The sequence below is a fragment of the Mugil cephalus genome, chromosome 1, assembly GCF_022458985.1.
Source record: "Mugil cephalus isolate CIBA_MC_2020 chromosome 1, CIBA_Mcephalus_1.1, whole genome shotgun sequence".
Classification (NCBI taxonomy): domain Eukaryota; kingdom Metazoa; phylum Chordata; class Actinopteri; order Mugiliformes; family Mugilidae; genus Mugil; species Mugil cephalus.
This window is the reverse complement of record NC_061770.1, coordinates 35114407-35133396: the sequence shown is the minus strand read 5'-3', so window position 1 is coordinate 35133396 and position 18990 is coordinate 35114407. Positions and strand designations below refer to the sequence as shown.

At 41.7% G+C, this 18990-nt stretch overlaps 1 protein-coding gene across 1 annotated transcript; it reads right to left on the bottom strand.

Moving 5' to 3' along the window:
• Positions 1–3179: 3179 nt before the first annotated feature.
• LOC125004753 (tyrosine-protein kinase receptor TYRO3-like) lies at positions 3180–16987 on the bottom strand. The gene is made up of 15 exons (XM_047579629.1): positions 16642–16987; positions 16137–16198; positions 14746–15364; positions 13420–13575; positions 11663–11992; positions 11393–11588; positions 10186–10268; positions 9744–9857; positions 9474–9554; positions 9284–9376; positions 8897–9018; positions 7965–8074; positions 7598–7757; positions 7382–7518; positions 3180–5980 (listed from the first exon to the last, which is right to left on the bottom strand). Exons 1-15 carry the CDS (start codon positions 16727–16729, stop codon positions 5716–5718), a joined length of 2616 nt encoding a protein of 871 aa, XP_047435585.1. The 5' UTR covers positions 16730–16987; the 3' UTR covers positions 3180–5715.
• Between the last annotated feature and the right edge of the window lie 2003 nt (positions 16988–18990).

Sequence of the window (18990 nt, the reverse complement as noted above, 5' to 3'; positions counted from 1 at the left end):
CCTACAATCAAAGAAGGCAAAAACACAGGAAATGAAGAAAAAAGACTAGAAACACCAAGGAACAACTTTGGAAAAACAAGGAAAACCAAACAGAGCCACAGGAAACCTTCAAAACTCAAAATGACATGACATGCACTGGAGCAAGCCTGATCCACAGTAAAACAAAAACATTAAATTATATATTAACAGCACATTACTGGACATGTTCGTCTAAAGCTATGTGAGTCGAGTCAGAGTTTGTTAAATAACTAAAGCTGGCACATTTAGGGCAGTAAGACATACGCAGATGGAAGTGTATTGCGCTGACTTGCGAAATGAATAAATAATGAATTAATTAAAGAAAATAATAACAATAAATAATGGAATAAATAATAATAAACTAAGTTTAATAAATAAAAAATAACTGATTATTATTTTATTTCAATTTAATTTGTACATTAAATTGTATTTATTTATTTGAAAACACAGGCAAAAACACAGGAAGACACCGAAACAAGACAACGAACACTTTGTCTCATAATAATAGAATGAATGAAAAAAATCCTAATCATGAAAAATAAAATATTATTTTATTTTTTTCTGGTGAGATTTATTTTAATATTATATATCTCCTTTAAAAACACAAGTTGAACTTAAGATTTGATATAGAACTAGATTTAATGTTTTGCTCCACTCCACACAGATATATCTGGCTTTAAATAGTAAATAATACTGTGAGCGGAAAGTTTAACCTCCACCTGCTTAGTGTTTAGTCAACCACCAGATGTCACTGTGCAGACCAGATTAGTCCTTTAAAGATTATATTCCTACTTCTATAAAATACTTTTACTCTATTGTAGAACATGGAATTGAACACAGTCTTTTACATTATTTTCTTTGCACTGTTGTGAGGCTTATATTTCATCTTTTTAGAAAATGAGCCTGATGAGACTTTCAGTGTTTCCCAGTTTTATGTGAACACCTATGAAACAGAGTCATGGTTGTTGTTATTTCAGCTGATGCTTGTTTCACCGGCTGTGTCCTATTATTGTGTTTCACTAACGCAATGTGTCACAACTACACTATAACACATTCAGAGACGTTTATCCTAACGTTAAACCTTTCTGAGGCATTACCCAGAATTCCCTGCTACGACAGGTGTCTGGACGGCTCCACCTTCTTCACTTCATGATCAGTTCTCAACATAAATGATATTAAATCCTGACCTAAAGGAGGAGGAATGTGTTACTAGACTGATTGTAGTGTAGTGCAGTGATGTGTGGAGGAGTAGTGAATCCTAGAGGAGGTTCATATAACTTGATCATGGTCTCCGATGGGAGGAGTTGAGTGTCTCGGGCTCAGCCTGGTTACAGCTCACAGCATATTTCTGTTCCTACCTCCTGTGGATCAACGCTAGTCTATCGTGGAGCATCAGTCAAACCGGAATCACAACTATTGTGTAATCCTGGTAGCATTGTGTTGTTGCAAAAACCAAAAGACTTTTTCCAGCTCAGTCAGAGCTTTGCAGATCTGGGAGTTTGTGGTTACAAAAAGTTCATATTAGAAAAAACCTACTTATGATAGTTCTCTTATAGTGATACATTAGAGCATTAGACTAGTGTCTCTAACAGTTGTATTCCTTTATGTTTATCCCTGTAACAGCAAATCCATCTATTCTATCATGTGATGTTCATACAAATAAAGTATTCTGCAAAGAAAGTACTGGCCAAGGTAGATAAATCTGGGCAACCGGGTTGATTCAAGGCGTGAGTGTACCAACATGTGGTCTTGCCCAGGATTTTGTGGCCCTTGCTCCTGTATGAGTTCCCAATATCATACGTGGAGGCCCTGGACAAAAAAACGAACAAAAGAAAGAAATGGCAGCGTCCTACGAAGAGGTCTTGACTTACCCAGAAGCCTGAGCAGTTCTGCGCTCCTCTATGGGATCTCAAACACCCTACAGTTCCCCTTCAGAGGCCTCACTGAGGATTTGGTGGTCTCAAAAACAAGAGAGGCCATCCAGTACAGGGACACCAGAGACCCAAAGATCGCAGCAGCTGGAATTGAGATCCGTACAGGCAGGAAGTGGAGTGCCAGGGAAGAGAGATACTGAGGCAGAAGAACCCTAGTTGGGACCACTGCAACTGGACTAGTGGGTCTGGGTCTCTTTCCAAGCCACCATGTCATCAAGGCCACTGGGAAGGAGAGGCAGAAACTCCTGCTTCAAGAGTTCAGGAGTGGAAGAAGCATGAGCTTGGCCAACAAGGAGCCTGGACAAGGTGGGGAAAAGTGGTGCAATGGAAGATTGCCTGGTCAGACCTTTGGTGCACTGAGTTTCACCACATCAGGTTTTTAGTCCAGGCTCTATATGACATCGTACCAAGCCCCTCCAACCTACACACATAGGGTAAAACTGAGGCACCCACCTGTCCGCAGTGTGGTGGGAGGGGGACCCTACTCAGTAGTTGTCCAAAGGCCCTGGCTGAGGATCGCTACCGGAGTCGCCATGACCAGATGCTAGTGTCGTCAGCACAGCCATTAAGACCAGCAAATTTCACCTCGGGAAGAGTTCCACTACTTTCCTTAAACCTGGCAAGAATCCCTCACCCTGACAGAAGAGAACATCCATGCTCTCTGCTGACAGTAGATCTCGGCAAACAACGGAACAAATCTCCAGAACACACCACCCACACAAAGCTTCGCCTCGACCTGGTATTTTTTTCAGACTCCACTGACAACATCATCTTGTGGGAACTCACATATTGAGAAAGCCCATGAGAGGAAGATGAGTCAGTACCTAGGCCTGGTTGGTGGCAGACACACTGCCAAGCCACTGAAGTTGGTTGCCAAGACTTCAAAGGTAGTTCCCTCTGCAGAGCCAAGTCATCGCTGGGTGGGTCATGGGCAATGAAAGAGGTGGGGTGGGTGAAGTCGCAGAGAAAGCCGGAAGGTGGCTTTGGATTAAGAGGGGACACCCTTGGCTTGTTGGTGCTGGGATGCAAGCTGGGACTTGATCGCCCTAGCTGGGTCACCTGGGGGAGGGGGTATGATATTGAAAGACCTGAAACCTCCTATGACCCCAGGAACATCACTGAAGATGCATCCCAGCGCATCATATACAGTAGATGTATCATTAAACCTGCAGAATTAGCAGGAGTACAAATGAAATACTTTGTATTGCAAATTAAGTCGTCTGCAAATAATGTAATAAACAAAATACTCTTTATTGTTAGCAGTAGTGAATTCAAAACATTTCCTTTAAAACTGTTCAGATTTGGACTCAGATATATAATGTTTTCCACGGGTACACACAGATAAATACAGATAATACAGATAAAAACACAGATAAAAAAAATAAAGTTTATTTGTTCTCAGAAAAAAAAAAAAACAATACATTATTTACACACACACACACACACACACACACACACACACACAGTATTGCATTTAATACAGTGAAAACTCTTCAGATTTGGACTCACACCCAAAACTAGATTTAATGTTTTCCACCTCTACACACACACACACCAGATAATATAATGAGAGGAAAGTTTAACCTCCATCTGAATTTCCTGTTAAGTGTTGAGTTGACCACCAGGTGTCGTTGTTGAGCTCAAATTAGTCCTTTAAAGATTCTACTTTGAGCAAGTAGTTTTAGTGTATTGCGAAGTGTGGGATCGAACATAAACATCTACATTATTTTCTTTTCACTGTTGTGAGGCTTATATTTATATTGATAAAAAATAAACCTGAGGTATATTTGACGTTTCCTGATTTTATGTGAACACCTATGAAACAGAGTCATGGTCGTTGTTATTTCAGCTGACGCTTGTTTCATCTACTGTGTCCTATTATTGTGTCTTCACTAACACAATGTGTCATAACTACACTATAAGACATTTACAGGCGTTTATCCCAACGTTAAACCTTTCTGAAGCATTACCCAGAATTCCCTGCTACGACAGGTGTCTGGACAGCTCGACCCTCTTCACGTCATGATCAGATCTCATTGTAAATTATGTTAAATCCTGACCTGAAGGAGCAGGAATGTGTTACTTGACTGATTGTAGTGATGCTTATTAGTGTAAATAAAGTACTCTGTAGTATTAGTGCACATAAAGTACTATGTAGAATTAGCAGTAAATAAAGTACTCTGTAGTATTAGTGCAAATAAGGTACTCTGAACTTGGATATCATTGTTAGTAGTTTCAACATTTGTTTATACATTCAGTTGAGGAACTGACAATGAATTTTAAATGTCCAGACACTTTACATAACCCTCCAGATGACGGAAAGACAGTCTTTAATTTAAGGGAAATAACTGTTACTGAGGTCCTAAAAATCATTTAGTCTCGACTGTAACCTTATAAAACGTCATAGAGAGGTCTTTGTACACAAATCTGTCCATAAATCATGATAGAGTACCACACAGCAAATGCTGTGGAGTTAAAATTCTGGTGTTGGCGAAAATTTAGCAAGAGTAGAGTTAAATATAGTCTTTGTAGAGTTAAATGTGTTATAAATAACTCTCTGAAGATACAGAGTTAAAATAGGGTGTTGGTGAATTTACTCTGTAAGTGTAACATTTAACTCTCACCTGGATACGACACCTCAGGTGTTAATTTATTAGCCCCGCCCATTTATTATACCCATACCTGGACAGTCATCCTGAGACTTTTACTGATGAGAAAGCTTTGTCTGGTGAGTAAAAGCGATTCATTTGATGTTGACGTTGACTGTATGACCCGTACAGCGCTGTATTGGAACACCAAGCTAACGCTAACATTGATTTCTCCAGCAATGCTCAGTAAATGCTAATTCATGGACAAACATGGTTAACATAAGTAGGTTATTACAGTTGTTACAGCTGATTGCAGAAACAGTAGTTAATATAACAGTTAGAAACAGTGACCAAGTAAGTAAAGACTGTGTAGCTGTGGTGGTGTTAACATATCTGTTTGACCCGAGCTAAACTGTGCTGGGTTAGCACAATTGGTGCCGTTGTACGTTAACAAGTTATCAAATATCCTACAAGGACATTTAGATACATTATTCAGGAGCTTTCTGTCATCCTTATTAAAATATTGGTAAAGTTGACAGAGACTAACCAGACAGTGACGGTGATAAAGTTAGCTAGGTACAACTTTACTGCCCTGCTGCAGGCTGCTGTATCCTGGTACCTCTGGGACCTTTTTAAACATTTTTAACATTTTTATATGTGTGTTTGTATGTCTTTCTTTAAGCAGGAGCTCTACTATGACCCTGAGGCCAATCTTGTGTGGCGACTAGAGACAGTTCAACCCCTGCTCATTTTCCCTGATGTTTGACGTAAAGTGGCGTCTACTGTCCAGTGCAAACAGTTTTATGATTTAAATGTGTTTTATATTTGTTACTGTAGTGCATTTTAAAATAAACGTTCTAAGCTTAACATGGCCTTGTTATTTTACAATCTTGTAGTTTACATGTCACATGTAATTGAAAAAATAATTACACCATGCAGTGTAAATATGGAGGAAAAACACCTGTAGTAGTTAACAACTGACACTATGTCGAGTGAGTTGATATCTAACACTATACACTAGTGTTGAGAGAAACTAACACTGGTAAGTGTTGAGCAGTGTTCAATCTTAACTATACGAAGAGTCAATAATAACACTTTATGAGTGTTAACATACCAACTTTTCAAAAAGAGTCAAATTAACACTTTGTGGTGAGGACATTTTAAAAGTGTTGAGATTAACTCTGATAGTGTTGATATGGGCATGCTGAATTTGCTGTGGAAACATTCTCCTGTTGTCCACCTGAATTTATGTGCACTTCTTGAGTGGAAGAAGAAGAAGAAGAAGTGAGGACCTCCAGGCCCTGGTTGATGTACCTGGCCTCTTGGCTCGGCTCCAGGACCGGCAACTCGGACAACAGACCTCTCAGGGCTTCGGCTAGCGCCCTGAAGTCAGGCCTCCGGGATGGCTCCCTGTCCCAGCAGCTCCTCATGACTTCATAACTGTGTTCGGGGTGAGATGTAGATTCGGTTTAGAGTTTGCATTTCTACGTACACTGATCAGGCATAACATTATGACCATATTGTGCAGGTTTCCCCTTGTTGCCTCCAAAACATTTGTGGGTCATCAGAGAATGAATGTGGGCCTTCTGAGGGTGTCCTGTGGATGTAACCATGCATCGGAGCAACACAGACCATAAGAGCTGTGATTGGTCCACTTGGTCGCCACTTTAGTATTTCCGTCCGCACAATTTTCTAATTGATTGTTTTGGATCAATAAAGAGTTTGGATGGAACACATTGAGGAAAGTTTCACTGAGGAGGCTCAGAGGTAAAGACATTTGTACCGTTTGTCTTCAGTGAAATTCCGGCGAAAGTTTTAGTCGCCAGTTAGGCAGGACTGGTAAAAAAGACATAGCACCCACTAGTTATTGGGCACGGTTGCCTCCGACACATTTGTCATCACATTGATACGCATGGCGCAACATCATCATAACATGTTTATATTACAGCAGCGTGACGGAACCCGAGAATATGGCTGCAATGACTTTCTTGTTCTTTGTAAACTATCTTCCAAATAGTCAGCCCTCTTCCTCTGAATTATATGAACCTTTTGCCGCCGCCATTGTTGTTGTGATGGAGGGATGGTTGCTTGCTTTATACATCATGATTATGTGGTTACGTTTGGCGTGGCCCGTACTTAAGAGCAACAATACCAATGTTTCAGACTGGACCAATGTAGCGCCTCCAAACACGCATGGTGCGACTGTGTCACTGGGAGGAGTAGTGAAGATGGAAAGGTCCAAAAAATGAAGCGTCAGACAGAAGAGGTGCTGTGCCCAAAGTGTCCCCAATTTTAGCTTTTTATGAATGAGAAAAAATGTTGTGCACAGACTACAATTATTGAGGTGGATGGTCGCTCTGCTATTGACATTACAGACATAGCAGTTTAAATATGAATTAATATGTCAAAATAAATGAAACTCTAATTGTCCATGTTTCTTCCTTCTTCCTCCTTTTTTTAATCTCTAAACTGCCCCAGATTTCCACATCAGCCAACAGTGCTGACACAGGGCCATGGGATTATTCTACAACATTTACTCATCATGACATTTACTCATCGTGACAGTAAAATAGTCTCTATGGTGGATCATCCCACAGCCCACAGATACTTGATCAGTATGGGATCTAGGTCTAGGTGGGTGTTACATGTCTTAGTAACATCCACATGAATGAATACCAGGTCCAAAAGTTTCCCAGCAGAACAATGAATTGTCACAAAATAGTCATTCACTTCTCCTGCTGGTGGTGATTGTGGCTGATTGGTTTATATATTAAGTAAGTAATATGAAGTAAATCTCTCACATCAAATAACAATTGTCCCTGAATATTCACAGGAACTCACAGTTTCTGATCACAGTCCTCAGGTGGTTTCAGTCGGTGTCCAGACAGCAGCAGGTCCAGAAGTTCATGACTGTGGACCCCAGGATAAGGTGTCCTCCCCCGGGAAACGATCTCCCACATGGTCACTCCAAATGACCACTGAGGCAACAGGAACATGAGATCAGTTTTAAAGTAAATGTACACATATCTGTCCTATGGATTCATGAGACAAACTCACCACATCACTCTTGGTGGTGTAAATGGACTCGGACAGACTCTCCATGGACATCCACTTGATGGGCACACGGATGGCTATTTTCTGTCGGTAGTAGTTGCTGCTGTAGATTTTCTTGGAGAGGCCAAAGTCAGCAACGCACACCCTGAGATCATCACCCAACCTGGGCAAAGAAAGAAAAAAAAGAAACAGATGAAAGCATAGAATATGTGTTGTAATATTTCTTGACACAGTCCACTGGGAGGCCTTCAGTCTGGGTCTCAGAGACGCTAGGAGCAGCTTCCTCCCCAGCTACGAGCCATGTTTGAATACTAATAGCCGAGGCACAGAGACGCAGTCATAAAGAACAAGGAGTCTTTGGTTTTCTCACATGCAGTTACGTGCAGCCAAGTCTCTGTGCAGGAATCCGTTGGAGCTCAGATAGTCCATCCCCATCGCAATGTCTATCATGAAGCGCAGGAGGGTCTGGTGGGGCACGAACTAGAAGAGAAGCCACGAATATGTGTTAGACTTACACCCCTGCACGCTCTGCACACTTTAATCCAAAGGGAGTTTTAAAAACGACAACTGGACTTGTAGAGTTTAGAGGAGACGCTTTATCCGAGTAGCTTTGTCAGTTCTAAAAGACTGGTCCTTCCCAATTCAGCTGTTAATTTAAAATTAGTTGCAATAATTTCTGGTTCCTATAGAAACAAGTCAAGCAAGTTTCTGATGAGTTTCCTGTTTATTTGAACAGAAGAAGTTATTTGGATGAAACGCCTCCTCATTAAGTCCAAAACAGTGACTCATCAGAGAATGGACCTTCTAAGGGTGTCCTGAATGTTGTTAGTGGGGGCCTCTTGGGTCCTATGGATTGAGAAGAGGGGTCTCTATGGTGGATCATCCCACAGATACTTGATCAGTTCGGGATCTAGTGAATTTGGTGGCCATGTGTCTGCATGGGTTTTCTCTGGGTACTCCAGTTTTCCTCCACCTCCAAAGACATGCTTGTTAGGCTAATTGGTGACCCTAAATTGACCCTAGGTGTGAGTGTGAGTGCGAATGGTTGTTTGTTTTTGTGGTAGCAGTGTCTTCATTGCTATGTGGTTGGGGTGCTACGCCTGGTGAAGGTGGGTACTACAGTACATGTCTCAGTAACAGCTGCATGAATGAATACCAGGTCCAAAAGTTTCCCAGCAGTGTTTCCCAACACTGAATTGTCACAAGACGGTTTAAATGTTAATTATTTTCCTGTCAGTGGTCATAATGTTGTGACTGATTGGCTGCTCTTTAGAAGCACCATGGAACAACTCTGCATCTCACCATAGGAACATCACCGTAGCGGGTAGCAATGAGGAAGTGGCGCAGGTCTCCATGCTTCAAGAAAGGAAGTATGACCAAAGGTACCGGCAGAGTAGAGTCCTCCTCTCTCTGTAAGGTGACCCCTGCAACAAAAAACAAAACACTCTCTCATACAGTTGCTGCAGCTGCGTAGAGATAACAACATTAAAGTATCCATTCAAAGCCTTTCTATGTGGAGTTTGCATGTTCTCCCTGTGTCTGGGTGAGTTCTCTCCAGGTACTTCCTCCCGCCCTCCAAAGACATGCTCGTTAGGTTCATTGTTGATTTTAAATTGGACGTAGGTGTGAGTGTGAATGGTTGTCTTTCTGTCAGTGTTAGACCTGCAGAGTTTTAGCTTTAACACTTACCCAGCAGCCCCACAACATTTTTATGATCAAAGTTCTTCATGATCTCCGCCTCTCTCAGGAACTCGTGCAAGTCTTGCTGGCTGAGGATCCCGACTGAACGTGCAAGAAGAACAGAGAAAGAATGAATAAATAAATATAGGAAGTAGTAGAGCCAGGCTTTTTGATAAAGGCTTGGAGCTCCAGTACAAACCTCTCAAGGTTTTCACAGCAACTCTGATGTCAGTGCCTTTCTGTGGCGTAAAGATGCCTTCGTATACCGAGCCAAACTCCCCTGTGTCACAAGATTGAAACATTGATTTACCTTTATATCCATCACCTCAGAGCTGTTGAAAGGTTTTAATTTGGTGAGTATGTTAGAATGCCTTGTTATGTGAAATCAAGTTCGTCCAGTATCTTTGATCCTGGGCTGCTTTATCAAGTTCATCTATTAGCATTTTTGTTGTGAACCCTTTAAACAGACCTTTGCCCAGCTCCTTGCCCAAGGTCAGCTGGTGCCTCTGAACCAGGACGTCCCTCAGACTGTCCAGCAACTGGTCGCTGAGTACTCCCAACAGCTGGAAAACCCCCTCTGGATCTGAAGCACATGGAAAACAAATAGGATTGACATTTGAACTAATGCCGATCTCCCTCTTTGTGCTTCATTTCTGTCCAAATCAGTTTCTTCTTTTTCTCTAAAGCAGTATTCATCATACTGTGTGCTTAGAAACATTCTGCCTTCTTATTAATATACAGTCTGGTGATTTGACTGTGCCCTCGTCTAAGATAAGTCATCCTTTTTTTTTTTTTTGTAGGATACCTAAAACCTGGTGTCGTTCAGGACAATCACAAAGAAGGAGAAACTATAGTCAGAGTAAAAAGAAGAAGCTGTTTGATCCACTCCTCCCAGGGAAAATTAATCTTACCTTCGGGCTGGGCTGCATTTTCCATCATCTGTAGCCGTCGATGAGAAAACACAGGATTACCCGGCAAACGCTGTTCGTCCAACCTGTAAGAAAAAAATAAGAATAAAGATAAAATCTGCATATGATCAAATGCAGAAGAAATAGAGACGGAGGTAAATATATATTAAATACACAGGAAGCAGCAGGGCTGTTCTACCATTTAAAGTCAATACTGTTTTGAGAAGAAAGTGTACTTTGTGGAACTTACTGTCCCGTGGGAAGATAGAGTCGAGGAGGTGAACAAGCGCAAGAGAGATAGATATGCGGAGACGGCATCAGAAGCGGAGCAGCGAGGCTGGAGCACCCGGGTGCACCCAGTGGAGGTCGGTTGCCGTGGATTTGTTGCAAAATCCACCATTGCTCTCCTGGATGAGGTGGGCATTCGCAGGAAAGAACAGAGGGTCGCTGTAAACGACATGTCCCTGGCAGCAGAGCGAGCAAGTGAGTGGTTGTGGCTAAGGAGGAAACACTCTAGCTGGGGAGCATGCTAAAGGTGAGGCTAGCAGTGTAGTGTTAGTAGTTAGCAGTTGTAGTAGTCTGTTGGTTGAGAGTCCCCAGGTGGCGTGGTGGCTGCGTAGAAGGGGGTGACTGTGGGACGCTGGAGCTCACTGTTGAGCCTTCTTGAGGTGTCGTGGGCCTAACTTAATGAAACATCGGTGAAGGGAGGTGCCCACTTGAAAACCCCCATGATGTGCTGCATACTGCCTGCTGCTCTTGGCTAGGCTAGTTAGCTGGTGTTTTCTTGTGTGTTACTTCTGATCTTGGCAGAGGGGAGAGATGTTGGTTGAAGTGTAGTCGCATGTCCCATCATTTCTTGTTCACTGCTATTGGCTAGGCTAGTTAGGTGTTTTCTATTGTTTTATTTCCATGGCTAGGCTAATTAGCTGGTGTCTGTTAGTATCTTACTTCTGATCCTAGCAGAAGGGAGGTGTTGGTTGAAGTGTAGTTGCATGTCCCATCACCTCTATTACGTACATACTGCTGCTGGCTAGGCTGGGCTATGCTAGTTAGTAGCTGACTGCTGGTCTGCTTTTCACTTTATTTTAACTAAGTACATGTTTGGTTACTGGTGCTTGTGAAGCTAAAACTAATCTTTATCCCCAAAGACAAAAACATAACAGCAAGATCATCAGTCGGGATGAAGACAGAGAAGCTGGAGGCCTCTTACCTGCGTTTGTTGTGTTTCTGGAGGTGGACGTAAGATGCGATAAGGAATATAGACACAAGCATGAGACTGACGAACAAAGCAGCGACCATGAGCCACAAGGACAACGAGCGACTCTCGCGATGAGGAGCATGGGTTGGGTCGTGACCAGAGGTGTTTAGGCCTGGGGTCATGGAGGTCACCACAGGAGGAACCTTCCCTGGAAGAAACACAACAGAGGCTCAGACATGACATCACTTCTTGTTTGTCCGTTTTGTCTTTACGCTTACATACATCTCTGAATGGTAACAGCAGCAGTGGATAAATGTAGCGCCTCCTGCAGGGTGGAAATGTCGTTCCAAGCTTGCACTGAGAGCCTGTAGTCGAGCTGTGGGTTCAGACCCGTGATGCTGACTGATGTGTTGGTCAGCCACGCCGAGTCCAGCAGGAAAAACACGTCCCCGCACGCCTCCCACATCCTGCCAGAGCTTGCCGCCTTCTCACATGTGACACGATACTTCACCTCAGGTCGGCCTCCTGTGTCGTGAGGAGGGTCCCACGTCACTGTCAGCACAGAATCGTTGAGGTGGTGGGTTGTTAGGTTCACTGGAGCAGAAGGCGGCTCTGTGAGAAGAGAAAACGTGTCTAGAATTAGAAAAACCGACCAAGCAGCACATCATAGAAGACAAAGAGAACCAAATCAAACTAATGAAAATGAAATGTTATGCAGGAAAATGAGCCAATACTACATGTCAGTGATTTATACCTCTAGGATCACAAGTTAAGGTCAGAATAGGGTCCTTCTGTTGAGAAGTGTATTGAGACTCAAGTGCCGTTTAGTGCCTGATCTTCACAACACATGTTTGTGGAAGTGTGTGATGGCTCTGATCTGAGGAGCTCAGAAAAAGATTTGTTGTTGCTCATCAGGCTGGAAAAGATTCCAAAACCATCTCTAAAGAGTCTGGAAGCCACAAATAATCCACAGAGAGTCAGACAGATTGAAGACGACTGTTCCCCTCCACAGGAGTGGTCCACCAACAAACATCACTCCATCATAGTGGGAAAGGTCCCAGAGGAACCCAGGGGAACTTCTAAGCATCTAAAGGCCTCTTTCTCATTGGCTGATGTTAATGTTGATGAATCCACTCAACAACCAAAGACACTGCTCTCTGTCCAAAAGAACGTTTGGGACAATGTTTAGTGGACAGACGAGACCAGAGTAGAATCAGTTTGGTTTAAATGTTTCAGCATCGTCATGTTCCAGCATCAGAACCTCATCCCGCCATGAAACATGGGGCGCTGGTTGTCCTGGTTTGGGCCTGTTCTGCTGCATCTGGTCATCACTGATGGACAATGAATTCTGAACTCTACCAGTGAACTCTAAAAGAAAATATTAGGATATGTGTCGATGTGTCCAAGGAAGGAAGGACAGAAACTGGGTCATGCATCAACAAACCCAAGAACACAAGTGGTTCTCCAGAAGAACGGTTTAAGAAAATCCAGATGAATGTTTAGGAACAGCTCAAAGTCCTGACCTTAACCCAACAGAAATGTTGTGGAAGGACCTGAAGCATCAGTTGATGAGAGGAAACCAACATCTCACAACTGAAGAGGTTCTCTCTTTAGCTGCTGTCAATGCTGCTGAAAATAAGCATTTATTTGCTGTTACACCTCACAGATATGTGCAAATGATTAATTTCCTTGAATAAACAAACCAACACAAAATCGTTATATTTTAGTTTCATTTGTTCTGGGTTTGAGTTATTTTTCATGCAGAAATACCAAAAAATGCAAATAAAATTCTGTCTTTCCCTCTACCACCAGTGGGTGGCGCCTTTAGCATGTACAGTTTAATCCAGAATCACATCCATGCTGTGTATGGTGTGTCTTAGCTGACACCTGATACTTAGCCTTGAAGGCAATGTGTTGGTCAGAGGCTGGGTGGGGTTGGTGGGGTTTATTGTTGTATTAGATGGTGCTGTGCATTTTCCCATGATTTCAAAACTCAAAATAAATGCTGCATTACAGAATCACATTCACTTCCTTCTTACTGGTGCAACCGAGGTGATCGGGGTCAGTTTGCAGGCGGCTGAAACCCTGGACACATTCACAGCTCTCTGATCCCTCCCCACGGGTCCTGGTGTTCACTGGGCACAGCCGGCATCCTCCACTCTGATTGGATGCTTTGTAGTAGCCCATCCTGCAGGCTGGACACACGGGAACAGTGAATTGATTTTGTACTGCTACATTTGGTAGAAAGGACCCATTAACCACCATCCAAGTCAAGCACAAACCTTTTGCTTTTAAGTTGTTATTTAATTATTTTGTAGACTTGAGCTGCTGTCAAAATCTGCCTTTCCATTACCATGCATCACTATGAACAATGCTCGACCTGTGGAAGCAGATTCATTTTGATGTAACGCAAGCAATTGATTTAACTCCTTATGAACTTGACTTTCAACAAAAAAGTAAAAAAAATAAAACTTGAAACACAGACTAGGCTTATCTGTCATCTCTATCAATATTCGATTTGTGTGTGTGTATATATATATGTATATGATTGGCTCCATAAACTTTGTGTGTCATGGGATTAATGACACATATAGCCATCAAAACTCAGACGTGAGGCTGTGAATAATATCTGTTGAGCAATGACAGACTCCAAAATAAGACTGTGTTAGTCTTAGAGAGGAGGAACAGGATTATGGGGAAGAGGATGTGAAAGTGATGAGCTTTCTTAATGGGAAGAAGGACAGGATGTAAATATTTATACCAAACGCATCAGCAAAAAAACTAGATCACCTCATCTCTCAACAAGTTGCCAGCTGCTTACTGGAAAAAAAAAAAAGTTCCAGCATGACTCAATGTTTTGGAGTCACATTATTGTGAGGCAGATATGTATCTGGTTGTTAACTGCATGAGTCATGTTAGTTTCTGTTGAGTACAGTATAGACTGTATATAAATATGGACTAAACACGTCTCTACTGCGTTGCATTGGTGAACATTGCAGTATTTTCTGCAGAATTTGAGCGTTGCCATCTTGTCAGTTTGGAGCCAGAGTCTGATCAGTACGGCCCGAGGGCGGAGCCATGATATTGATGCCCCGCCCACACTTCCTCCAGACTCACTCATGTTTTTGTTTAATTAATAATACAGTCTGCTCTACCTCCACTGATTACAAGGAAAGGGAAACAGAGCCAGAGCACAATCGGTGGCACTTACAACACCCGCACATATACACAACCAGCTTTTGAAGAGTGACCACTGTGCATAATTTTTTAGTTTGGTCCAACTCCCGCCCACTTCACATTCAGTTTAATATATTTGCTAATATATTAAATCCATGCAGGGGAAACAGCTCCTTTTATTTCCGTACCTTGACATGCGTTCTCCACTTCTTCATGCCCAGGTTTGCAGGTGCACATCCCCTCCAGTGGCCCCCACACTCCATCTACACCACACTGCCTAAAAGGAGGAGAAACCTCCACAGCTCCCTCCACACAAGAACCCTGGAGGGGCCCCGATCCAGCCGCTGTTCCTCCGAATGAGACCAGATTAGATACGATGCCAGGGCACCTCCTGTAGTACAGCCTGATGGAGGTTAACAACGCGCATGTTCCTGAGTAGGAGAAGGCCAGATGAAATCCTCTGTGGGTGACCGAGCCCAAGCTCAGCGCCACGCTGCGATTCAGATAGTCAGGTATTTGGCTCTGTTTGAAGTTGCTTGGGAATGGTTTGGAAGTCCGGAGGTCCAGGACTTTCCAGCCGTCGCGAAATCTTGTGAAGGAGGTGTCTGAGTTGTAAAGGTGAACTTGCAGAGGGCTGTCCTCACCGGAGGGCTCCTCTTCCAGAGCAAACGCAACATCCATGAGGAGATAGTTGGCGTCTCCACGCTCCATCCAGGAGCTTAGAAAAGTCCTCGTTCTTCTTTCAGCACAAGCTTGGAGCACAGGCACAGAGGCCTGAGTGCCCACCGTCATCGGAATGTCAACCCACTGTGAAGATTGGGAAAAGGAAGCAGTCATTTAAAAGCTGCAGAGCAGATGCCGTGCAATATTCATACCCGTGCATAACTTGAACAGTCTGCATGCAGCTGAGAAGCCAGTGTACAGGTTTATTTTGGCTAAATATTCTAATTGTAGATTTAATTTGCCTGTTTCAAGTTATAGTTAGCTTCAGTGTTTGACAGCTTCAATGTGTGTTAGTCCTAACCCTTTTTATGTTTTCATCACGATATAATAATGTCTCTACATTCTTGTCAGGGGGGAAGATGGACAAAAAAAAAAAAAAAAATGACTCATTTCACTTTGTCTGTGTCTGTTCATACACTTCTGTATCCTTTTTGTTTGTTTTAATTGTTTTTACTGTGTTGATTAATAAACTAAAACATTAAAAAATTTAAATTAATATCTCTAAATATATGATTTTTTTTTTTTTGGTTAACATTTAATGACTTTTCCTAATTTAATGGGGACACTGGCCCAAGTATAATATACATTATAATTCTACTATAATAAGTTGTGATGATAGTTTTTCAAATGCTGTAGAGAACAAGAATATATAGAATATAAAGAGAGAGAATATAACAAACAAAGTACCTGAAACATAAAGTTGTGTCAGTAAAAAAATTTGATTGTAGGTTTGATTAGGAGGGCTAAGCAAAATATCCTTTAATTTGTACGATATCTAAAGGGAACTTCTAAAAGGTTAGGGTTAAGTTTAGAATCAAAGGAGAAAATGTTAAAGTTATTAAAGTAATATACTCACTCCTGTGCGCGGTTCAGAAACCCATCCTTCTCTGGTTTGTTTGTCAGAGTGAAAAATGTCCACTAAACAGAGGAGATAATGTTTTGTGTCAGTACACAAATTATCCCAATTATCCAAGCATCTGAAGCTATCCTGTGGCGGGTGTAGCCGTGATCATTTCCTCTTTCTTGGTATAAAATTGTTTGTATAAACTCGGCAGATGGAATGTAAAAAAAAAAAAAAATTTCAAATGCCTGAAGTCTTACAGTAAAATGCTGTTACGAGATGAATAATACATATAAATTTTACAAAAATAGAATTTATATAGAATTTATGACTGGATACATTTTAAATAATCACCCATAAAATAATAGTTAAATACTGTTTTTCTTGTTTGTTTGTTTTTTTAGATTAGAGACTACCAAAATGTATGAACCTCACATACAGTATAATGGAAAGAGAATCACTCAGAGAACAGAGGTTACCACCAATAACTTCCTTAAGAATCAATCACCTGCTCACTTACCCTCCTCAGCTCCATGCTCCCATATCAGCATGAACAACAGGACTAACCTATACCAGCCTGACGTCAGTACACGTTCACAAACAGCCATGTTTATTCCATCGACTCCCTACATTAGTGCCATGTGCCGTCCATGCTGTCAGTCAGCTCCTCTGAGTGACGCCTGTGTTGTGCTTTGGCTTTGAGGAATTTTTCTTCTGCATGCAGCCAGCCTCCTTCCTGTGGAGAATAAACCCACGCCCAGCTGAGTTCCTGTATGCCCCGCTACTGTTACTTTCAAGGAAACAATGTGTGAAATGAAGGATATAAAACCAATGTATCTTGTAACAGCTAACGGGAACACTTTATATGCAGTCGATATTGTCCTCTATATCTGAATAAGAAAACTTTATTCATATTAAAATTTAACCTTTTCTTTTTAAAAAATCTAAAATAAAGAGTAATCCTGAACCTTGTCTAGGGAAGACTGGATCTTGTCATCTATTAAATGGTTTTAAGAGTGCAAAGGTTTAACGCTTTAAGATATGAACTTGCAGTATTTGAGTTACCATAACTCACCAGAATGGACCAGATGGACAGAATTCAAAGTGTGGCTGAACACTGGGAAGTTGCGCTTTCTGGAAAAAAAAAAATAAATAAAAGCTGCCATTACGGTAATGATACTGTTGGCTGCAGGCTGGGGAACTACGTAACCCCAGGAAGTGAGTCAGAATCAGCTTTATCAGCTCCACTTTGCTCAGTGGTACAAGAAAATAAGAACAACACTTGAATAAGTATAAAAATAAAACTGTTGTAAAAAAATAAAAAAATAAAACAGAAAAGACTTTCAGAATAAAATACTATATAAATCTATACATCTGTATATAATATATACAGTGAATTTCTGGCCTTCTTTCTGACTCTGCTGGGCCACATGTCTATGTAGGAGATTGTGGACGCTAGGAACCTGAATGAGTTCACAGTAGGGACAGTCGTGTTAGGGATGGTAAGAGGAGGAGTAGATGGGGGTCTCTTCCTGAAGTCCACAGAAGGGACCGCTGTTTTAAACTCGCACGTGTCTCCAAAATATTTACTGTATAAAGACAAAAACCATATCAAAGTCTTCAGGAAGGTCTTACGACGTCCACGGTCTGCTTGTTTTTCTGATAGGAGCTACCGTTTTGTCACAGTGAACCCAAATGTGAGACCAGCGAAAAAGGACAAAATCCACCTCTTCTCTGTGTCCCAGCCCAGTGTGCTTCTGTTGTCATTGACGACCACCTGACTCGCAGGCCTGAGCCACAGCTGAGACCAGTTCATTCATCAGGGACTCCTCTTGATGTCTCTGCTGTTAATACAGCTGATTCCTGTGTCCCATACATTTATGTTACAACAACACACACCAACACACACACCTCCCCACCCACTCAGGTAATGCTGAGTCACCCTAAGAGCCAAAACATTATGAACATCTCAGATATTAAAAGCAATTCAGGGCAGATGTGACTCCATGTTCCCCCCACTCCCACCCCTACAGCATTCAAACAAGTCATGCCAAAACATTATGACCACTCTGTGGGCCTGGTCTCTTTAGCAACAGAATGCTGGGTCTCAGACAACCTGCCAAAAGATAATGACCGCCTAGGTTTGGTGTGAGGCGAATATCCAGCTCCTCAGTGTGCAGTGAAAGATGATCATATCTTTCACTGGCACTATTGTAGGGAGTCAACACCAGACACCAGATTAGTCCTTTAAAGATCACATCTCTACTTTTACAAAGCAGTTGCACTCTACTATAGAACATGAACACAATCATTTACATTATTTTCTTTTCACTGTTGTGAGGCTTATTTATTTGTTGCAGTAAACTAAATATTCTGTAGTATTAGTAGTAAATAACATACTCTATACTATAGAGTATGTTACTGAGTACTTTATTTGAATTAATACTATAGTATTAATTCAAATAAAGTACTCGGTTGTATTAGTATTAGCACCAAAACGTACTCTGTAGTATTAGTGCAAATTAAATACTCTGTAGTATTAGCAGTAAATAAAGTACTGTGTAGTATTAGCAGTCAATAAAATACTGGAACCTATTTCTAACTTGTCCACTAGGAGTCGCACTGTTTTAAGAGTTGCGGACATAACACAACAACTGAGCCCAGATGTAAACAGTAGATGGCAGCAATGTGTAAAAACTAAACGTACTCTCCTTGAAACGTATTTATTTATTTTTTATAAAAGGATACTTCATTAGATGTACTTCTCTCTGCTCTAAAACAAAGGGAAATATTTGAACTTCTATATTTATAGATCTAGGACACGTGATGCAATATATGAGAGAGAAAAAAAGAAACTGCACACGATGTG

Coding starts and splice junctions, on each gene's coding strand:
- LOC125004753 (XM_047579629.1), bottom strand. CDS start 16,729: ATGGCTGTTTGTGAACGTGTACTGACGTCAGGCTGGTATAGGTTAGTC. Junction 11,993..13,419: donor CGATCACCTCGGTTGCACCA/GTAAGAAGGAAG, acceptor CTCTTCTCACAG/AGCCGCCTTCTGCTCCAGTG. Junction 9,019..9,283: donor AAATGTTGTGGGGCTGCTGG/GTAAGTGTTAAA, acceptor TTTTTGTTGCAG/GGGTCACCTTACAGAGAGAG.